General features: G+C 32.1%; 1 protein-coding gene and 1 long non-coding RNA gene across 2 annotated transcripts; one reads left to right on the forward strand and one right to left on the reverse strand.

Annotated features, from left to right (window-relative positions):
- Window positions 1–979: 979 nt before the first annotated feature.
- Window positions 980–1,670, forward strand: LOC105124012 (uncharacterized). Its single transcript, XR_841982.1, has 2 exons — window positions 980–1,120; window positions 1,428–1,670. It is a non-coding gene; the product is annotated as an uncharacterized LOC105124012 (long non-coding RNA).
- Window positions 1,671–4,444: 2,774 nt separating this feature from the next.
- LOC105124013 (MLO-like protein 8) lies at window positions 4,445–10,001 on the reverse strand. Its single transcript, XM_011023834.1, has 15 exons — window positions 9,495–10,001; window positions 9,013–9,070; window positions 8,654–8,871; window positions 7,363–7,479; window positions 7,061–7,121; window positions 6,843–6,931; window positions 6,656–6,730; window positions 6,437–6,525; window positions 6,268–6,317; window positions 6,131–6,171; window positions 5,881–6,054; window positions 5,682–5,717; window positions 5,509–5,576; window positions 5,275–5,335; window positions 4,445–4,936 (listed from the first exon to the last, which is right to left on the reverse strand). Exons 1-15 carry the CDS (start codon window positions 9,681–9,683, stop codon window positions 4,526–4,528), a joined length of 1,737 nt encoding a protein of 578 aa, XP_011022136.1. The 5' UTR covers window positions 9,684–10,001; the 3' UTR covers window positions 4,445–4,525.
- Window positions 10,002–10,336: the final 335 nt, after the last annotated feature.

Raw genomic sequence — 10,336 nt, forward strand, 5'->3', positions numbered from 1 at the left:
TAAATGAATTTTTATGTAAGGTTAAAGAGAAATTAGTTTTTTTAATTAATTTTTTTAACTTTATTATAATTTTGATAAAAGTAAGATTCCAACCAAAAATTCCAACAAAAAAATTTCTATGATTTTGACTTAAGTAAAAATCCTACTAAGCTAATTTAAGCTTGTCTATTGAAAGGAATTAGTTGGGTAAGAAAAGAAAATAAAAAAAGATGCTAGCACACTGCCTGGGTGGTGGTTGCTTCTTAACCCTTTTTAAAAATATCTCTCGTGCGTGTGTAACCGTAAAGTTTTTAAAAATGCATTTTCTTTAGATATGTTTTTTGAATTTTTTTTAAATTTAAATCAATATTTTTTTCAATTATGAATGATGTTGTTTAAGTATAAATATTGTAATATGCCCTTGCTATTTAAAAAAAAAATACAATACTAATTAAGCCTTATCTACTTGGTAAATTGATCTAAGAAATTTATTATTAAAATTTAGTTTTGAAATTAAATTTTAAAAATATTAATTTAATAAAAATTGATTAATTTTATAAAATTTTTGAAAGTTGGTCGGCTAATTAAGCCATGTCTATACTAACACAAATAAATAAATAAATAAATAAATAAAAATATTATTGTTTTATTGTGGAGAAAATTGAGTTATATTTTGTTTTTTTAGAGTATTTAAGAATATGGTGATAATTTTTTTTAAGTGTTTTTTTTTGTTAAAAAATATATTAAAAAAATAATTTTTTATTTATTAAAAATTATTTTTAATGTCAGAATATTAAAATGATTTGAAAATATAAAAAAAATATTAATTTAAAATAAAAAATAAAAAATATTAAAAAAACACTTTTAAAATGCAAATATTACCAGCCTAATTTTTTTTTTTAATTTATGATTAGTCATGTCTGACCCGAACATTTGGGTGACTTCCGAGTAATTAAATGAGCTGCTGTGGATACTTATGACTCCCTGTCTATATAAACCAAGCTAAGGTGGTTGGGATTCACAAGCAAACGTGATTTCTAGCTAAAAGAAGCGATGTTTTTCCTCACCTTCAACTATTTCGTGATCCTCATCCTCACTGCTGCGGCATTTCTTTTACGACAATATTATTTCTTCTGTGCAGGTTAGTTCTTTGAGATTCATTCAATGACCTGCAAGCATGTATAGTTCTTTCTCAAGTCACAACACAAAATGATTCTTTGTATTAATGCAAAGATGGGATCTTAGTGGTCTCGATCGGGAAGAATATTCTGATAAATAAGCTGCTGCTCCCCTTCTAATTTTATTTTCAAAACCTTGATTTCTTGATATATATGCTGCAAATTAATTAAGCTGTCTTGATATATATTATGGGGTTGATCATGCACTTTGTCTGTAGTCTCAACAGAAGAGCTTTGTAAGAATTCTGATTTAACGGCATCAATTTGCAGATCGAGTGAGCAGGAGGCAAAAAGGAAATGGGAAGCAGGGGGCTCCTTCTCCACCTCCAGCTCCGGAGGCAGAAAACACGAGGCGAGCTTTCCCACCTCTCTACTTGCCTCTCGGACTAAATCACTTTTAATTTAATTAGTTGGCTTCATCATGTTATTACATATAAGCCTCACAGCACAAGCAAATGTATTAGATATTCGATCTTAAATAATAAGATGCGTGTCGGTGCTTAGTTCAATTTACTCCCCTCTTTGATTTCTTTTTTATTTTTCTCCTCCTCTCTCTGTGTTCTTGTCGAGCTATGTATGTACACAGAAACAAAGAGAAGGGCTTCCAAGAGCTCAAGGTTTGGTAGGCAATTTCAGTCTCCAGCTTTCAATGGGTATATGGCAGTGATGATAAAAAAATTAAACAGTATGGGATTTTTAGCCAGTGGTATTTCGAGATATTAGCAACCATCTTGCCCTCTGTATTTTATGGATAAGGGAACTTCGGACGGAATTTTTTGCTCGGACACAGTCGTTTCATTTTCAATGGTAGCGAGGAGAACGATGCCAAGTTCAACCTGAAAAAAGAGGAGGATTAATTCAGGAAAATTCAGCCTCCAATACTTGATTGATTGTAACTGTTTTTGATACCTTTCTCATGTTAAAATTTTAGATACAACCAGAAATATCAACCAATCACATCACAAGTATTTAAATCATAAAAATAGTATATCTACGATGCTGATATTCAGCTAATAATTCAAATTGAAGATCTATTTTTAAATCAAAATACTTGATTGTGAACCAATGAATTAAGAACAAGTCTTAACCTGATTTCATGTATAATTATTATATTTAATACTCAAACTAATCAAACTCAACTGGATTCTACACTCTACTAAATTAAATAATAAGCAATTAATATTAGATTTTTATACAGACAATGAACCAGCCTTGTGCTCTTGACACTGCGCACTTGACAAACTGTAACTGTGAACATTATGGTACCGTCTGTTTACACCGGTCCTTAAGAGCCACACGTCATACTTCAGCATTATGGTACCGTCTGTTTACACCGGTCCCTAAGAGCCACACGTCATACTTCATTAACCATCTTCATCACAAGCCGACATTCATTTTATGGAAGGGGTTATGGTAGTTCTTGACTGTCTCTCCCTCTCTTTTATTCTCTCTTTTTAAAGATTCTGATTTTGATGGTGATACTCGTCTACATATTATTAATTGAATGCAAATAAATTTTGGTTTTTAATTATTTTATTTGTTTGATAAAAAAACAATTGTGGATAGAAAGAATAGAGACATAGACATAACCAAATTAACTTTTTGTTCACAAATGTTTTTTAAAACCATTCATAATTTTAATCTTTATCCTAGTATTTATATTTTGATAATTGATTTTAATTAACTTAATTTTTATTATTAAATCTAAAAATTAACAATTAACACCATAAATATATATATATATATATATATATATATATATATATATGAGAAACATAAATAAGAAAGCAAGAGTAAAAAAAGAGTTCACCATCAAATAAAAATCCTCACATAAAAAGTTCAAAGATACCTCATCCAGATTTTTATTATTGAATTTGAGTGATATGAGAATTTAAATTTTTAGATCTAAAAAGTTTAAGATTAAATCTGTATGTTGTTTAAAAGTGGCTTTTGATGTTAAATTTGTGTTTAAAATATTAAGTGGATTTGTTTTCATGTCTTTTTTATAAAAATAAAATAAAGTTTATCTAGATGATTAATAAGATAACAAAAATCCGTTACTAAAATAAAAAACTGGTAATAGATAGTAAAAAACAATGATAAATGACTTATTCTTTAAATGAATTAAGCATTGCAAATTAATTTTTTTTCTAAGCCAAATGTTTGAGATGCTAGTTTCAAACCTCAATATTTTATGGTTTTTTTTTTAATTTATTCACACACCTATGTGTTTGTTGGGTTTTCAAAGTGATTAGATAATTTTTTTGGTTGAAAATAAGTTTATTGGAGTTTCTATAATGGTTTTGTAGGTATTTTCAAGTGAAAAATAATTGAAAATTAAATGTTTTTATTCAAAAACTAAAATCATGATTTTCCATTCATTTTTAATGATTAAAAAAAGTAACAATAGACAACTTGTGCTCTGTCTAGATGATCATCCGATCAATTAAAAAAATATATAGATAGATAATGTGTTATTTGTTCATATTAAAAAAAAAAAGATACAAAGAGGAAATTAGGCATACATACATGGGCTTTGGCGTTTTAGGTTGGGCTAGCCTCGAGCTATCCTTTTTATATTTTTAAAATTTTTAAATTTGGTTTTCAATTAATATTCTTTTTTATTTTTTATTTTTTTAATTTAAATACTTTTCAAAAATGATAATAGATTTTTTGGATGGTTCTTATAATTTCATAATACAATTAAACTTCTATAAATTAATATCCCTAGGACCATGGAATTTATTAATTTTCTTATAATTTCATAATACAATTATATGTTATTTAAACTTTAAATTTAAGTTAGGATCAAACAAAAATATTATTTGATTGAGGTTATACTTTATCTTTGATTTTATTTTTTGTTATATTTAAAATAGATTAGTTGTATTTATATTATGTATTTAAAAAAAACAAAAATCACATTTATATATTTTTTTCTTATATATATATTTATATTCATCTTTTATTTCTTACTGAAAAATATACTTTTCATTTTAACCTTCAATTAACATTTTTTCATATATTTTTTAATTTGGTAGTTAATATATTTTTGATTTATCATATTAATACATCGTATTCATTTTTCATTTAACGAAATTTACGATCTCAAAACTATATCTATAGTATTAGTGTCTTCTTTTTTATATATTTGAAATTCACTTGAAATCCTATATTGGCCAGTTTAAGCTTAGTAAAAGAAAGAAGAAAATACCATATATTAAGCTTAGTAAAAGAAAGAAGAAAATATCATATATGATCAATTATATATATATATAAAGGAATTTGATCCCGTACTTCACCATCCGATTCTACAATTTTCCCTCAGAAATTGATACACGAGAGGATGATTCATCAGTTTATGCAAACTACGGTTCTTTTGGAGGGGCAGGCTTGACAAAAGAGAAATCGTCTTCATTTCTTGTTTCTTCCTCCTCGCATTGTGGTACGTTAACTTCAGTTGGGCGAACATCATCATGATCATCATCCACTCTTACGATAAAGCTGGTAGTTGCTGTTGGTGACAATGCCTCAGCTTCTAAATCGGACACGTCTTGATCATCATAAGAGTATGATGACCGGGTTGAGTGCCCGGTTGTTTTGAAACGTTGCAATGTGTGTGAGGAAGAGACGGTAGAAACACTCGGGCTCACATTTCCCAACGTCCGAGGAGGAGTCTTTCCTCCTTTCCCATGCCTCTTCTTCACAGCCATGTGCCACTTCTTAAGCGCCTTGGATGTTTGTTCGTCGAAGACTGATTTCTTCATCCGCGAACCCATCTGAGAGGTGGCCAATGATAAAGATTAGTCTCCAGGAAACCATAGAAAACTTGAGAGAAATAAGCGTCAGGAAACAGAAATAGCGGTGCAGAGTTTATTTACGAATAATGATACAGGTTTTCAGGGGATGAAAGCATTTTAGTTCCACCATCTTTTAAGTTTTGAATGATATTGAAACAAACACCATCGTTTCTAGTAATGGGGACATGATCTCTTGGTTGGCTTGCTTTTCGGAACAAACAAACAATTTGAAATTATAAGTTTCTTTTGTAAGATTTTACTTGATTATGTTTGTACCATCTCAAGCTTCTAAAGATACCAGCGGGAGTTGAAGGTACCTGAGTTACGAGAGCATACAGAGGAAGTGTGATGTAGCTGCACAGAATTAGAGCTCCAACCCTGCAAGGCCATGGAAATTTAGTCTATCAGTTCCACTTAAAATAAAGACTAATGTCCAGAGCATGGTCTTTTTCCATGCTGAAATTAGGTGACTGATAATGATATCGTCTATAACATGTTTGTAATGGATTTATCACTAGAAATGGCCATCTGTTGAAATTACAAAAGCTTACCCCAAAGCAACTTTGGCTATAACAATATCGAAATTGTCATGGAAGCAAGATTTCAACCCGAATGAATACTGCATATGTAAACATACATGTTAAGCAAAGGATGTAAGGAGTAAAGAACAGGAGCAGACAATACATTATTGCACATATCAGAGTTGCTGAAAAGAGTGAATTACCCATATCCACAGGAAATATGTTATCTGGAATGCATTCTGCACTCACCATGAAATAAAGAAAATGGCAGTTAGCATACTTATAGTTAATTACAACGAATAAAGCAAAGAACCTTGATATTCAAAGAATCTTAAGCTAACAATTCCGATGTGATTATAGGTTATGTAAGGTTTAGTATTTGTAGAGGACGCCATACAGTACCTGAAATAAAGCAAAATGGATAAGATGAAGAAGTAACTGAGGTCGACCAAACCAAAAATATTTGTCTGAGCCTTGTACAAGTGGCATCCCTTGGACTACTGCATGTCTGTCCTTGATTTCAAGAGCCATCTTCATCATAATGGCCTGAAGTTTTGTCCCAACTGCTAGGATAATCTGCAAAAATGAATGGTCAGAACAATGATGTTTGCTCTCAATCTGGAAAATTGATCACTGAGAATAGATTTCTTACAATCACGGGTATCATTGAAGCCCAGAACAAAGATTGCCAACCTGAAAGGGACACAGCACATCAACATATTAGACTGTCCTCAAATTCAACTAGTAAGTGCTTTATGATCTAAAAATTTCCAAAGAAGAGGAACTTACCATTAACATTCAGGAGCAAGAAAATAACAAAGGATGCCCACAGAACAGGACTGCAAGAACATCAAAATAAATCAGGATATATAAATACTTGAAATCTTGTGAAAAACCAAAGAAATATAACATGAAGAGAGAGAGAGAGAGAGAGAGAGAGAGAGAGTTGAACCATTACCTTACTCCCACAACTAACTTGAAGTCATCTTCCAATGACCGTTTGAGGTACTTACGGAAGTTAAACTTACTTCCAGGAGCTAAATGGACCTACATAAACATGGCACTGTCAAAAATCAGGATATACCAGGAGCTAAATGGACCTACATAAACATAGCACTGTCAAAAATAAAGTGGCAATCCAGCACTTGAAAAATGGAATCTGTGTCTGAAGACTCACTGTGATAAATCCATTGCGCAATGTCAAGTAGTCAGACCTGCTAACAGACCTAAAAAATTGTTGAAAGAAGCATCCCTGCAATAGATACATACAAATTTAGACCATACAGTGCTACTGAACACACCAAACATATATATATATAAGGAAGAGGAAGAACTTGGTGCTAGTTAAGTGATATATTTCTTACGATGTAAAAGAAGAACGGAATTCTGCTCCAGAAACTGGTGTGTGCTCTCACAAAAGATGTCTCATGAGCAAGCCTGAATCTTGAAGGATCTGTGCATAAGATAATATCCAATTGCGCATACAAACCCAGATAAGCAAATATGATGTTTGGATTTAATGAAGAAAAGTTAAAGCTAGAATATAAATGTGGAATCTAGCCTTTAAGATAAGACAGCATACCATTTGAGAACTCATAATCATGGGACAAAGTCTCCAGCTCCCACCGCTTCCAGGCACGACTCTGAAAAAAGTAACTAATTACTACTTGCTAAGAATTTGAACTGGTACATCACATTGTAGGTCAGGGGAAAGATAGTTTGTCAACTGGCTTGTCTACCTAGATCTAGACATTAAAATTTTTTTCTAGTTTATTCATTACTATAGATCTTATTTTCCAGTAATGCACATAACCAATTCAGGCAATTAGATGCATGTAAATAGCATAGCAAAACAAATGTATTATAAAAAGAACATTTCCATACCTTCAGTCTCCCAAGTGTCATGGTAATAACACTAAATAACACATGAAAAATTGCTAGAAAGAATATGAGGATGTGTAATTGATGTAATCCTTCAACAGATATGAGCTGTTCATACCCCTGCAGGAAAAAATCAGAACGGTTATCAATTTGAGCAAGACATGTTTCAATGTTATTCTCTCATGCGGTAACAAAGAGAAATTTTAGGATCCTACCAGATCAATGTGAGTAAATAAAAGTTAGTACAAAAACTGATCACTCTAAAGCAAGCAACACCGAGAAGATTACAGAAGTATGGCACTAACAAGTGGAATGGTTATCTAGTTACAACACTGGAGTTAATGTTCAAAGGCATGAAGCAATGGTACCTTCAAATATTTTATCAATGGAAAAAAGGATCTTTAGACTTGGATAAACTGCGGTTTCTATTCTCATAACTTATCATGCAGCTCCCTATAAGATGCCTAAATGTTAGATAACATTAAATTTCAATACCAGGAGCTAATATCATTTAGCAGCGAGCAGTTTCTTCTGTTGCTCTAGATTTATTCAAGATCTCACAATAGCATGTATATTGTTTTTAATCAAACTTGGCATGTTCTAAGATCACTAGTTCCAGAAAGCCTATTCAATGTTAGTTCTGCACTATACCCAAAAGCATCAATCATCAATCCCATTAAACACTAGAATGTGTCACTTTGATCATCTTCCCCCCACATTTTCTACCATATTTATCACTCTGTTCCTTCAATGTTAGTTCTGAAATGTCATAGCCTAAGTTGTAAAGGTAATTATCTCAAAATGCATCAAATACCAACCAATTAACTTCTGGAAATCTTATTGCAAGAATCAAAATGCATTTCACGTTACTATCAACATCAGAACAACTCTATTTCATTCCAAAAAACATGTGTCTAATTTGGCATGCCTCATATATGTTTGCTGGCAGTGGGTTTTTCTTCTTCTTTTTGTGGCACTTCTAATCATACAACTAAACTAGGTGGCCTCATGCAAATACATATAGAAGCATCAAATATGATATAACTTAGCTTTGGCATGCCAGCACCTACTCCCCCACCATCCACTATCCAAAAGGAATTATTTAGAAAGCATTCTTTTAGTTGTTTCCAGTAAAATGATGCTTTTAATTGGTTTTCATTCAAACACTTTCCAACCCTTCTTTTATACAAGACTAATACTGATACATTTACAACACACAAAACTTGCATGCTAGCGATGAGAAAATCTTAAATTATCAACCATGAAGAACAAGTTTTGCAGCATATACACTTACATCTTTGCATTTCACTGCACTCTCAGCACCAGCTAGAAATCTACGATCAAACCACAAAAGTGCCCTACGACGTTCCCCTTCGGTGCTGCTACTTTTTTCACTGCCTTCTTTCTTACAAGGCAACATGGTGCCTGCAACATCTTGGGGAACACAGATTTTTGCAATATAACTCTGCCCAAAAGTCAGGAGCAGTGATATGAACCCTAGAATCATCAGCTCTGCAATAATCATTCCAAACTCAGAATTCCCTCATAACAATTCCACTAAAGGAGTGCATAAAAAAGCATTAAGAAAAAAGGTCAAGGCTAAAGGAGAGAATCATGATCATTAGTATTAGTAAATAAAGCCTACTTCTTTACCAGCTTTAACCTTCTCCAAGGCTTCAAACAAAGCTTTCTTATGCTTTTCTGTAAACCACTGAATTGAAAAGAACAAAAGGAAGAAAATCATCGAGTTAGGAATTAAAGACTCAAAAAAAAAATCATAAATTTGACAGAAAGTAAAACAATTATTTTAACCAAGTAAAGTTGACATTAGAAGAAACAAGAATAAACGAAAACAAAAAAAAAAAAATCATTTTTATCATAGCAGTAGTGGGAAAATTGAACAAGATTCAAGCGGCCAGAAAAAAAAAAGGAAAAGAAATACGCACAGTTTTATTCGTGACTTAAGAGTTCTTAATTCTTTTTTAAATAATATAAAACAGACATAGCATTAATGGTTTAAAAGAAGAATTGTCGCGAATTAAAGAAGCAGGAAGAAGGCAAAACAGTAAAAGAACATCAAGTATAACTCAGAAAAATTAAAGAAAAGCATTAAAGACACACAAAAGAAAACTTACTGATCCAACTTTGTGAAGAATTTTTTCCAAGAGAATAGAAATGATGATGATAACAGCACAAACACCAGCAACAGCCCACGTTGGTGTTTGATCAAGCTTCCTCGTTGTATCACTACTCTCACTTGCTGCCCCAACCACTACAACGCCTCCATAAACAGTCCATAAGGACAGGCCTAACAACACTTTCATTTTAAGACCAAAACAGTGGAAAGAGACGTAAATAGAGCGGAGAAACGAGTGAAAAGGCCAGATAAAAACGATGGGCTGTTTTGTCTGAAATGAAAATGAAAGCTTCTGTCAGAACAGAGAGCATATATAGCTAAAGAACCTTGGATCAAGAGAGGTTCAGCGCAGCCAAGGCAGCTCAAACAAACGCTGTTTCATTTACCATGGAGATAGCCAAACAGCTGCTGAGATTATTATATTTTGACTACCTTTTATTGTTGATAACTTGGAATTTTTTTTTTTTTACGGAGCTAAAGACTACCCTGCTTGAGCCGATGGCTGCTGTGCATACATAGTGCACAGCTAGACTCGTCCGAAATACTTTTTGTCCACTTCCACGCAGTTTTTGGACCAGCCTCGGGAGCAATCACTGTGATCTTCTACCTGAAAGAATCAAATCGGCCTAAATAGACCACGACCATGAGTAAAGCGTTTAATGATTCTGTCTTAATAATTAATTAGTTTATCATCTTTGACATTTCAATACATAAAAGAGAAAATCTGAACTATTTGATACAAAATGCCATGTGAATTTTGTTTAGTCGCAGAATATTCCGAAAAAATCAATCTTAAATGATGCAACTTAGTTTAGTGAATAAAGAAAGAGATATATATCA

The sequence above is a fragment of the Populus euphratica genome, unplaced genomic scaffold, assembly GCF_000495115.2.
Source record: "Populus euphratica unplaced genomic scaffold, PopEup_1.0 scaffold12.1, whole genome shotgun sequence".
In the NCBI taxonomy this organism is placed as follows: domain Eukaryota; kingdom Viridiplantae; phylum Streptophyta; class Magnoliopsida; order Malpighiales; family Salicaceae; genus Populus; species Populus euphratica.

What these genes read in the sequence shown, in the direction of transcription:
- LOC105124013 (XM_011023834.1), bottom strand. Translation starts at nt 9,683, where the DNA reads ATGAAAGTGTTGTTAGGCCTGTCCTTATGGACTGTTTATGGAGGCGTT. An exon ending in TTCTTCACAAAGTTGGATCA is followed by an intron (nt 9,071 to 9,494) that starts GTAAGTTTTCTT and finishes TTTTCAATTCAG; the next exon opens with TGGTTTACAGAAAAGCATAA. An exon ending in TGATTATGAGTTCTCAAATG is followed by an intron (nt 6,932 to 7,060) that starts GTATGCTGTCTT and finishes TCTTATGCACAG; the next exon opens with ATCCTTCAAGATTCAGGCTT.